This window comes from Coregonus lavaretus, assembly GCF_964263955.1.
Source record: "Coregonus lavaretus genome assembly, chromosome: 1".
Lineage (NCBI taxonomy): Eukaryota > Metazoa > Chordata > Actinopteri > Salmoniformes > Salmonidae > Coregonus > Coregonus lavaretus.
In genome coordinates, this window is record NC_139988.1 from 22,810,428 (window position 1) to 22,823,002 (window position 12,575).

Genomic DNA, 12,575 nt, shown 5'->3' on the forward strand with positions numbered 1-12,575 from the left:
AGAGAGCGAGAGAGAAATCTCCTCAAAAGCCCATCATACAGTATGGAGAGGTTGCTTACATAGCTGGGCAGTGAGAGAGAGAGAGAGAGAGAGAGAGAGAGAGAGAGAGAGAGAGAGAGAGAGAGAGAGAGAGAGAGAGAGAGAGAGAGAGAGAGAGAGAGAGAGAGAGGAGAGAGAGAGAGAGAGAGAGAGAGAGAGAGAGAGAGAGAGAGAGAGGAGAGAGAAGAGAGAGAGAGAGAGAGAGAGAAAGAGAGAGAGAGAGAGAGAGAGAGAGAGAGAGAGAGAGTGAGGTGTGTGTGATCCATTTGGGGCTGGTTGTGTGTGTTTGTGTGTGAACGCGGCAGTGTGTGTGTGGGGTGTCTGCGGGGGAATACAGGTGCAGTGTGCCACACACACCCCCTCTCTCTGTGCTGTGCTGGTAGTGTAGGTCCTCTCAGCGCCACATATACACATCATAAATGAAGATAAGCTGCTTGGTAAATGAGGGGCTTGCTCCCAGCCCTCTATAGTGGTGGCATTGTACCAACCTCTGATTCATTTTGCACATTTATTTTTTAACACTGACACGCCAAAAAATAAACTATGTCAACACACACCCCACAGAGCGAGGGTGCGCAGACACGCACACACCCATGGTTAGACACACACTCACACACTACTAGAGTGAGTAATTAACTGAACACTAACCATAAATGGCACAAAAAAAATCCTGTCCTTTCATGAGGTTGCTCTCTGTTTTTCAAGTGTCTGTCCAAAATCCACTTTGACAAACAATCTCACACACACCATCTCCTTCTAGTACACATATTCTACTACTCCAGACTGTGTGTGTGTGTGTGTGTGAGTGTGTGTGTGTGGCTGGCAGCGAACCCACTGACATCATAGCTGTTCACTCCTAAGTGACAGTGGTTTCTTTTCTCCACCCCCCCGCCAACACACACGCACACTCCCTCTCGGGGAGTCCCACATTAGACATGAAGCTGCCGTTTGTGCGTGCTGGGCAACTGTCAGCACCCTGCCTGCACATCCTCCCTCTATCCCTCTCTCCATCCATCCTTCCCTCTCTTCCTCCTTCTACTCCCTCTCCCCATCCATCCTTCCCTCTCTTTCTCCTTCTATCCCTCTCCCCATCCATCCTTCCCCTCTCTTTCTCCTTCTATCCCTCTCTCCATCCATCCTTCCCTCTCTTCCTCCTTCTATCCCTCTCCCCATCCATCCTTCCCTCTCTTCCTCCTTCTATCCCTCTCTCCATCCATCCTTCCCTCTCTTCCTCCTTCTATCCCTCTCTCCATCCATCCTTCCCTCTCTTCCTCCTTCTATCCCTCTCTCCATCCAGCCTTCCCTCTCTTCCTCTTCTATCCCCCACGCCGCTACGAAGATTGGGGTCGGGCACTAAGCCAGACACTGAGGCCGCATCGTACCACCAACACACACTTGCTAACGCAACTCTACCTACCCTGTGCTGTGCCTACCAGAAAGATGCCCTTGGCACTGATCTGAAACCAGCTGCTATCCATCATAATGGTTGAGAAATCCCCCAACCTGAGCGTGGATCTGCTCTTATGAACAACTTCTACCTCCAGAGCTGGCCGCCACTCATGGTGGGCTACAGTAGCTCGCTCTAGCTCTCTCTCTCCATTCCTAGGTGTATTTTCTCTAGCAGCGTGATGATTTACAAAGCAAGGCTATACGGTTGACATGCTAAAACACATAAATGTATATAATCCAGAATGGATAAACGTATTAAACATTATTTATGTACACACGGTCCCCTGGCATGTAAGGGGGGGCAGTGACGAGAGGAGTGCCTAATGTTGTGTGTGTGAGGTACTGTGAGAGGCCATTCATAGCATACAGGAGTAAAAACACTTTTAGTTTCATGCTTCATTTATTCACTTTAATACAAAGTTAATCTACTGGAAGAAGTGTGGCCTTAGTGTGAGAACACACACACACACACACACACACACACACACACACACACACACACACACACACACACACACACACACACACACACACACACACACACACATACACACACACACACTGATGGAGAAGAGAGAGCTGTTTTACGTGTGTGTGTGTGTGTGTGTACTCACCTCCGCAGCTGTAGTGTGTGTGTGTAGCACGGACCTGTTGCAGCAGGCGCTCCATAGCCTCTATGTGCCCTCTTCTCCTGGGCTCACGACCATCACTCTCCCTCCAGTCTAAGGGTTAGGGGGTAGGAGTGAAATGTAGAGGTTGAAGATAGAGATACACTACAAAAGTATGTGGACACCCCTTCAAATGAGTGGATTCGGCTATTTCAGCCACACCCGTTGCTGATAAGTGTATAAAATTGAGCACACAGCCATGCAATCTCCATAGACAAACATTGGCAGTAGAATGGCCTTACTGAAGAACTCAGTGACTTTCAACGTGGCACCGTCATAGGATGCCACCTTTCCAACAAGTCCGTTTCTAAAATATCTGCCCTGCTAGAGCTGCCCCGGTCAACTGTAAGTGGAAACGTCTAGGAGCAACAATGGCTCAGCCACGAAATGGTAGGCCACACAAGCTCACAGAATGGGACCGCTGAGTGCTGAAGTGCGTAAAAATGGTCTGTCCTCAGTGGTAACACTCACTACCGAGTTCCAAACTGCCTCTGGAAGCAACGTCAGCACAAGAACTGTTTGTCTGGAGCTTCATGAACTGGGTTTCCATGGCCGAGTAGCCACACACAAGCTTAAGATCACCATGCGCAATGGTGGAGCAGTGGAATAATGGTCTGCAGTTTGGTGGAGGAGGAATAATGGTCTGGGGCAGTTTTTCCTGGTTCGGGCTAGGCCCCTTAGTTCCAGTGAAGGGAAATCTTATCGCTACAGCATATAATGACATTCCAGACGATTCTGTGCTTCCAACCAACAGTTTGGGGAAGGCCCTTTCCTGTTTCAGCATGACAATGCCCCGGTGCACAAAGCGAGGTCCATACAGAAATAGTTTGTTGAGATCGGTGTGGAAGAACTTGACTGGCCTACACAGAGCCCTGACCTCAACCCCATCGAACACCTTTGGGATGAATTGGAACGCCCTCTGCGAGCCAGGCCTAATCGCCCAACATCAGTGCCCGACCTCACTAATGCTCTTGTGGCTGAATGGAAGCAAGCCCCCGCAGCAATGTTCCAACATCTAGTGGAGCCTTCCCAGAAGAGGGGGGGACCAACTCCATATTAATGCCCATGATTTTGGAATGAGATGTTTGATGAGCAGGTGTCCACATACTTTTGGTCATGTAGTGTATATATGTAGTGTATATATGGAACAATGCTTGAAAGTGTTGATTATTATCTGGGTTTGAGGATAGATTCTGAATGTTCTTTTGGAAGGCATATTGATTATATTAGAAACATTTTTTACTATAAGCTTGTGTTACTATACAGATCTAAGAATTGTTTTACTGTGTCCATTAGAAACACCTTAGTTACCGAACTGCTGCTTCCAATCCTAGACACTCCTAAACAGAACACTCCTAAACTGCATTGGTACCAATTTTTTTACACTTTACAAGACTTACACTACTATTTTCGACAACAATTCCAATGGTACATAATGATGTTGGAGTAACATCTTTCAGATACAAATGCCCAACTGAATGGAATAATTTACTTATAGAAATCAGGGCATAAAAATCACACATTGAGCACTTTTTCAAATGTTAAAAACAAACTGTTTGTGTTATTTATAAATACAATACCCCATAATGACAGAGTGAAAACAGGTTGTTATAAATTTTTGCACATTTATAAAAAATAAAAACAGAAATACCTTATTTACATAAGTATTCAGACCCTTTGCTATGAGACTCGAAATTGAACTCAGATGCATACTGTTTCCATTGATCATCCTTGAGATGTTTTTACAACTTGATTGGAGTCCACCTATGGTAAATTCAATTGATTGGACATGATTTGGAAAGGCACACACCTGTCTATATAAGGTCCCACAGTTGACAGTGCATGTCAGAGCAAAAACCAAGCCATGAGGTTGAAGGAATTGTCCGTAGTGCTCCGAGACATGATTGTGTCGAGGCACAGATCTGGGGAAGGGTACCAAAAAATGTCTGCAGCATTGAAGATCCCCAAGAACACAGTGGCCTCCATCATTCTTAAATGGAAGAAGTTCGGAAACACCAAGACTCTTCCTACAGCTGGCCGCCCGGGCAAAATGAGCAATCGGGGCAGAAGTGTCTTGGTCAGGGAGCTCCAGAGTTCCTCTGTGGAGATGGGAGAACCTTCCAGAAGGACAACCATCTCTGTAGCACTCCAACAATCAGGCCTTTATGGTACAGTGGCCAGACGGAAGCCACTCCTCAGTAAAAGGCACATGAAAGCCTGCTTGGAGTTTGCCAAAAGGCACCTAAAGGACTCTCAGACCATGAGAAACAAGATTCTCTGGTCTGATGAAACCAAGATTGAACTCTTTGGCCTGAATGCCAAGCGTCACGTCTGGAGGAAACCTGGCACCATCCCAATGGTGAAGCATGGTGGTGGCAGCATCATGCTGTGGGGATGTTTTTTAGCGGCACAGAGAGGTCCTTGATGAAAACCTGCTCCAGAGCACTCAGGACCTCAGACTGGGGTGAAGGTTCACCTTCCAACAGTAATAATAATAATAATATGCCATTTAGCAGACGCTTTTATCCAAAGCGACTTACAGTCGTGCGTGCATCCCTTTTTTTTGTGTATGGGTGGTCCCGGGGATCGAACCCACTACCTTGGCGTTACAAGCGCCGTGCTCTACCAGCTGAGCTACAGAGGACCACAGGTCAACGACCTTAAGCACACAGCCAAGACAACGCAGGAGTGGCTTCGGGACAAGTCTCTGAATGTCGATGAGTGGCCCAGCCAGAGCCCGGACTTGAACCCGATCGAACATCTCTGGAGAGACCTGAAAATAGCTGTGCAGCGACGCTCCCCATCCAACCTGACAGAGCTTGAGAGGATCTGCAGAGAAGAATGGGAGAGACTCCCCAAATACAGGTGTACCAAGCTTGTAGCGTCATACCCAAGAAGACTCAAGGTGCTTCAACAAAGTACTGCGTAAAGGGTCTAAATACTTATGTAAATGTGATATTTCCGTTTTATTTTATTTTATACATTCGCAAAAATGTCTAAAAACCTGTTTTTGCTTTGTTATTATGGGGTATTGTGTGTAGATTGATGAGGGGGAAAAAACAATTTAATCCATTTTAGAATAAGGCTGTAACGTAACAAAATGTGGAAGTCAAGGGGTCTGAATAGTTTCCGAATGCACTGTATATTATAGGTACTTAGTTTTATTAGTTGTATTAGTAGTTGTAGCAGTAGTTATTATTAGTTGTAGGCCTATTAGTAGTTGTATAACAACTTTTTTATGCTGTTAATCTACTTAAAAAATATATTATTATTATTTCATTGCTATTATTATTAGGAAGTAGTTGCCATATTATTCTTGTTACTAAGTATTGGTTTTTTTTGGACACTCGAAAACAAGATGGTACATCTCAAGAGATTTCATCCTGCAAAATTTCAAATAAATAAATAGACAGTAAATACAGTGGTCAACATCTCACCAGTAAACACATACTGTACAGTACAAACATAAACTTTAACCACTCTCAATTCATTCTCAGAATCGTAAACGCATTACTAGTTGTTAAGGGTTAGGGTTAGGGTTTATTCTCTCAGCACTACACATGTACAGTACACACAACCAAACAGACCACTGTCACCTCAGTGTGAACCCATTTGTGATTCATATTATATAAAGTGTCCTTGGGTTTGAAGAAGAAGACATTATATAAATCGATTTGTCATCTCAGCGGTATAACAACAGTATTACAAAACATCTCCTGCCCTCTCTCCATCTCTCACTCTGTTTTTCTTTCCATCTCTCTCTGTTACTTGTTCACATTTTTCTTTTATATGTCTTATTTTGTTTAGGCTAATCTGGGACACCCTCTCCAAGGCTGTTCTGAGTGAATGGTATGAAAGGAGAGTTGTGACTGAGTCCTGACTGTGGTGTAAAATAGATGCTTTAGATAAAGGCTTCAATTGTAGCTGAGGACTGTTTGCTGTGGTTAACCACTTTTACTGTTGTGAAGTATAATATAATAATATAATTGCACTGACACATCACTTCTGACATTGAATTGTCAGTTTTCAGGCTGTTTATTTGGAGCAGGCTGCTGAAAACAACATATTTGTCCCAAATGGCACCCTATTCCCTATATAGTGCATTACTTTTGACCAGGAACCAAAGGGCTCTGGTTAAACATAGTGCACTACAGATGTTGGATCTTAACTTGATCACTCTTTTGTCGCAGATAATTTTCCTGCTGCATCAGGAAATTCAAATGAGCCTCGTGAGTGTCTGAAAATGAGCAGTTCTATTTCTGTCCATGCGGAGGCAGTTGAGTCATTGTAATCAGGGTTTGCTATCAAAATCATTTTCTCTCTCGCTCACTCAAATGCTAGGCCTAGGTTCTATTACTGCAACATTCAAATGTACAAAAATTTATCTGAAATGCAGCCATACACCTCAACAACCGTTGTTGTATACACGGAGTGTACAAAATATTAGGAACACCCCCCTAATTTTGAGTTGCACCCCCTTTTGCCCTCAGAACAGCCTCAATTTGTCGGGTCATGAACTCTACAAGGTGTCGAAAGCGTTCCACAGGGATGTTGGCCCATGTTGAATCGAATGCTTCCCACAGTTGTGTCAAGATGGCTGGTAGTGGAGCTCTACTCTGAACAGCTTGTTCCATCTCATCCCACAGATGCTCAACTGGATTGAGATCTGGTGACTGGGCAGGCCACTGCAGTAAGCTGAATTCACTGTCATTTCCATGGAACCATTCCTGGACAATCCTAGCCTTGTGGCATGGGGCATTATCCTGCTGAAAAAAATCTATTTGCAGATGGTTACACTGCTGCCATGAAGGGATGCACCTGATTGGCAATGATGTATAGATATCCTGTGGCATTCAAATGTTGCCCCACTTTTATCAAGGGGCCCAATGTGTGCCATGAAAACACACCCCACACCAACACCACCACTCTGCAATGTTGACACGCGGCATGATGGATGCATGTACTCTTGGTTTTCTCCATACCCTAGTCCTCCCATCAGCATGAAACAGCAGGAACCGGGACTCATCAGACCAGGCAATGTTTTTCCAATTCTTCAGTGTCCAGTGTTTTCGTTCCTTAGCCCACTGTAACCGCAGTTTCTTGTTTTTTTCTGAAAGAAGTGGAACTCCGTAAGGTCGTTTGTTGCCATACCCAATTCGTGTCAAGGTTCGTCTTTTATTGGTCTTTGGGCACCAATGTTGTACTGGACTGTCAGTTGACTAACTGTAGCCCGTCTGTTGCGCTGCACAATTCGTGTCAGCCTCCTTTGTCCTCGTTGATCAATGACTCATTTTTCGACCACTGACCTGCCGTTGGCTGGATGTCCTTTGGGTGGTGGACCATTCTTGATACACCTTTGTCTTGCCCATTCACCCTCAATGGCACACATACACAATCCATGTCAGAACTGTCTCAAGGCTTAAAAATCTTTCTTTAACCTGTCTCCTCCCATGCATCTACACTGATTGAAGTGGATTTAACAGGTGACATCAATAAGGGATCATAGCCTTCCCCTGGATTCACCTGTTCAGTCTGCCATGGACACTCATTATAATAATAATAATAATATGCCATTTAGCAGACGCTTTTATCCAAAGCGACTTACAGTCATGCGTGCATACATTATATATATTTTTTTGTGTATGGGTGGTCCCGGGGATCGATCCCACTACCTTGGCGTTACAAGCGCCGTGCTCTACCAGCTGAGCTAAAGGGGACCACTCATTACGGTCAATGTATAGCTTAATAACAGAAGATAGATATTGGTCTCCACTAGGCTACGACATAGAAGTGTCAAATGTATCCTAACCTCAAAATTAAGTTAAACCGTGGCCTGGGGTGGTCTGCTTTCACATATAGGCCTACCATGTTAGAGTGGGTTTGATTCCAGGCCACGCCCTTCTGACACAAATAACTCCATCCCCCCGATTTATTTAGACATTTCAAATATGGACAATCCAGGGATATTTTACCCCCGATCTTGTTAAGAAATAACCATACCAGACACTTTTATTTTAAAGAGAGTTGACATAAATAAGAAACTAATAAAATAACAATAGGCTTCCATTCATACAACCTGTTGGCTAAATTGCCACAGTAGATTTGCCGTGGTAAACAATGAAATACTTTATTTCTAGTGTAGGCTACGGAATGCTTGTCAAATAGATAAATTGCCCTTAGTCTGTTCAAAAAGGACTAAGTTCTTCTGATTAGAGGTGACCAATAATGGTTGCAATTGAGATCAGCTGTGCGGGTAAATTAAGACTTATTGATGGTTTATCAAGACATCAGCTGGCGATAATCTAGTGCCTACATATAAGCTACATTCTGTACATTACCCGTTAGCCTATCCATTGTCACTGCTTAGACCAATGCTCTAGCAAGCACCAACAGTACTAGGAATACTGATGATATGTGCATAGTTTTTTATTATGTTGTTTTAAGCCTTACCCAAACCATAACCCTAACCTTAAGCACTAGTAATTAATTAATGCTTAAATTGCTAACCTTTTAGTTGTTTCTGTTTTAACCCTGTAACCACACTGAATTAAACCTGTAACCATGCGGAATTAATCCGTCAAAAATAGACGCTCATCCATGAGTCAAAGGGCAGTGGGCCAGATTCGAATCCATGCCAACTCTGGCATATGTGTCCCGGTGTCAGTGACTGTAACCGCTGGACCACACAGGAAACCAATAATTCATTCTGCCTATTGCTTAACTTCAACATACTCTGAGTATACAAAATATTAAGAAAACCTGTTCTTTACATCAATCAATCAAATGTACTAATAAAGCCCTTTTTACAGCAGCAGTTGTCACAAAGTGCTTATACAGAAACCGAGCCTAAAACCCCAGAGAGCAAGCAATGCAGAAGTAGAACCACGGTGGCTAGGAAAAACGCTCTTTCCATCACATACAGTGAGGGAAAAAAGTATTTGATCCCCTGCTGATTTTGTCCGTTTGCCCACTGACAAAGACATGATCAGTCTATAATTTTAATGGTAGGTTTATTTGAACAGTGAGAGACAGAATAACAACAAAAAAATCCAGAAAAACGCATATACATTTTTTTATAAATTGATTTGCATTTTAATGAGGGAAATAAGTATTTGACCCCCTCTCAATCAGAAAGATTTCTGGCTCCCAGGTGTCTTTTATACAGGTAACGAGCTGAGATTAGGGGCACACTCTTAAAGGGAGTGCTCCTAATCTCAGCTTGTTACCTGTATAAAAGACACCTGTCCACAGAAGCAATCAATCAATCAGATTCCAAACTCTCCACCATGGCCAAGACCAAAGACCTCTCCAAGGATGTCAGGGACAAGATTGTAGACCTACACAAGGCTGGAATGGGCTACAAGACCATCGCCAAGCAGCTTGGTGAGAAGGTGACAATAGTTGGTGCGATTATTCGCAAATGGAAGAAACACAAAAGAACTGTCGATCTCCCTCGGCCTGGGGCTCCATGCAAGATCTCACCTCGTGGAGTTGCAATGATCATGGGAACGATGAGGAATCAGCCCAGAACTACACGGGAGGATCTTGTCACTCAACTCAAGGCAGCTGGGACCATAGTCACCAAGAAAACAATTGGTAACACACTACGCCGTGAAGGACTGAAATCCTGCAGCGCCCGCAAGGTCCCCCTGCTCAAGAAAGCACATATACAGGCCCGTCTGAAGTTTGCCAATGAACATCTGAATGATTCAGAGGAGAACTGGGTGAAAGTGTTGTGGTCAGATGAGACCAAAATCGAGCTCTTTGGCATCAACTCAACTCGCCGTGTTTGGAGGAGGAGGAATGCTGCCTATGACCCCAAGAACACCATCCCCACCGTCAAACATGGAGGTGGAAACATTATGCTTTGGGGGTGTTTTTCTGCTAAGGGGACAGGACAACTTCACCGCATCAAAGGGACGATGGACGGGGCCATGTACCGTCAAATCTTGGGTGAGAACCTCCTTCCCTCAGCCAGGGCATTGAAAATGGGTTGTGGATGGGTATTCCAGCATGACAATGACACAAAACACACGGCCAAGGCAACAAAGGAGTGGCTCAAGAAGAAGCACATTAAGGTCCTGGAGTGGCCTAGCCAGTCTCCAGACCTTAATCCCATAGAAAATCTGTGGAGGGAGCTGAAGGTTGGAGTTGCCAAACGTCAGCCTCGAAACCTTAATGACTTGGAGAAGATCTGCAAAGAGGAGTGGGACAAAATCCCTCCTGAGATGTGTGCAAATCTGGTGGCCAACTACAAGAAACGTCTGACCTCTGTGATTCTCAACAAGGGTTTTGCCACCAAGTACTAAGTCATGTTTTGCAGAGGGGTCAAATACTTATTTCCCTCATTAAAATGCAAATCAATTGATAACATTTTTGACATGCGTTTTTCTGGATTTTTTTGTTGTTATTCTGTCTCTCACTGTTCAAATAAACCTACCACTAAAATTATAGACTGATCATTTCTTTGTCAGTGGGCAAACGTACAAAATCAGCAGGGGATCAAATACTTTTTTCCCTCACTGTAGACTGACCAGGTGAATCCAGGTGAACGCTATGATCCCTTATTGATGTCACTTGTTAAATCCACTTCAATCAGTGTAGATGAAGGGGAGGAGACAGGTTAAAGAAGGATGTCTAAGCCTGCAACTCAATATTAGGAAGGTGTTTCTAATGTTTGGTATACTATGTGTATAATAAATAATGTATTATAATCAACATAAGAATTCACACGAGATGCGCTGTAGCCTACAGAAGGTACACTGTAGGTACAGTACTGCACTGTATACAAACACCGCTTCCAGCTGCCGGCCATTCTAAATATTTCTTTAGATATTAAAATCCTCCTGCTGCAGGATTATTTTCCTCCTGTGACATCTGTACAGTGGGGAAAAAGTATTTAGTCAGCCACCAATTGTGCAAGTTCTCCCACTTAAAAAGATGAGAGAGGCCTGTAATTTTCATCATAGGTACACGTCAACTATGACAGACAAAATGAGAAAAAAAAATCCAGAAAATCACATTGTAGGATTTTTAATGAATTTATTTGCAAATTATGGTGGAAAATAAGTATTTGGTCAATAACAAAAGTAAGTCTTCACAAGGTTTTCACACACTGTTGCTGGTATTTTGGCCCATTCCTCCATGCAGATCTCCTCTAGAGCAGTGATGTTTTGGGGCTGTCGCTGGGCAACACGGACTTTCAACTCCCTCCAAAGATTTTCTATGGGGTTGAGATCTGGAGACTGGCTAGGCCACCCCAGGACCTTGAAATGCTTCTTACGAAGCCACTCCTTCGTTGCCCGGGCGGTGTGTTTGGGATCATTGTCATGCTGAAAGACCCAGCCACGTTTCATCTTCAATGCCCTTGCTGATGGAAGGAGGTTTTCACTCAAAATCTCACGATACATGGCCCCATTCATTCTTTCCTTTACACGGATCAGTCGTCCTGGTCCCTTTGCAGAAAAACAGCCCCAAAGCATGATGTTTCCACCCCCATGCTTCACAGTAGGTATGGTGTTCTTTGGATGCAACTCAGCATTCTTTGTCCTCCAAACACGACGAGTTGAGTTTTTACCAAAAAGTTCTATTTTGGTTTCATCTGACCATATGACATTCTCCCAATCCTCTTCTGGATCATCCAAATGCACTCTAGCAAACTTCAGACGGGCCTGGACATGTACTGGCTTAAGCAGGGGGACACGTCTGGCACTGCAGGATTTGAGTCCCTGGCGGCGTAGTGTGTTACTGATGGTAGGCTTTGTTACTTTGGTCCCAGCTCTCTGCAGGTCATTCACTAGGTCCCCCAGTGTGGTTGTGATCATTTTGACCCCACGGGGTGAGATCTTGCGTGGAGCCCCAGATCGAGGGAGACTATCAGTGGTCTTGTATGTCTTCCATTTCCTAATAATTGCTCCCACAGTTGATTTCTTCAAACCAAGCTGCTTACCTATTGCAGATTCAGTCTTCCCAGCCTGGTGCAGGTCTACAATTTTGTTTCTGGTGTCCTTTGACAGCTCTTTGGTCTTGGCCATAGTGGAGTTTGACTGTTTGAGGTTGTGGACAGGTGTCTTTTATACTGATAACAAGTTCAACCAGGTGCCATTAATACAGGTAACCAGTGGAGGACAGAGTAGCCTCTTAAAGAAGAAGTTACAGGTCTGTGAGAGCCAGAAATCTTGCTTGTTTGTAGGTGACCAAATACTTATTTTCTACCATAATTTGCAAATAAATTCATTAAAGATCCTACAATGTGATTTTCTGGAGTTTTTTTGCTCAATTTGTCTGTCATAGTTGACGTGTACCTATGATGAAAATTACAGGCCTCTCTCATCTTTTTAAGTGGGAGAACTTGCACAATTGGTGGCTGACTAAATACTTTTTCCCCCACTGTATATAGGGAATAGGGTGCTATTTTGG

General features: G+C 44.0%; 1 protein-coding gene across 1 annotated transcript in view; it reads right to left on the reverse strand.

The window, feature by feature from the left end:
• The window catches only part of ankfn1a (ankyrin repeat and fibronectin type III domain containing 1a), a gene marked incomplete at both ends in the record, with an annotated part of 193,056 nt that overhangs the window by 60,882 nt on the left and 119,599 nt on the right, over nucleotides 1-12,575 (reverse strand). The window contains one exon of the mRNA XM_084158389.1: nucleotides 2,103-2,210. Coding sequence (XP_084014515.1) covers nucleotides 2,103-2,210 — 108 coding nt within the window. The remainder of the gene's footprint in view (nucleotides 1-2,102; nucleotides 2,211-12,575) is intronic.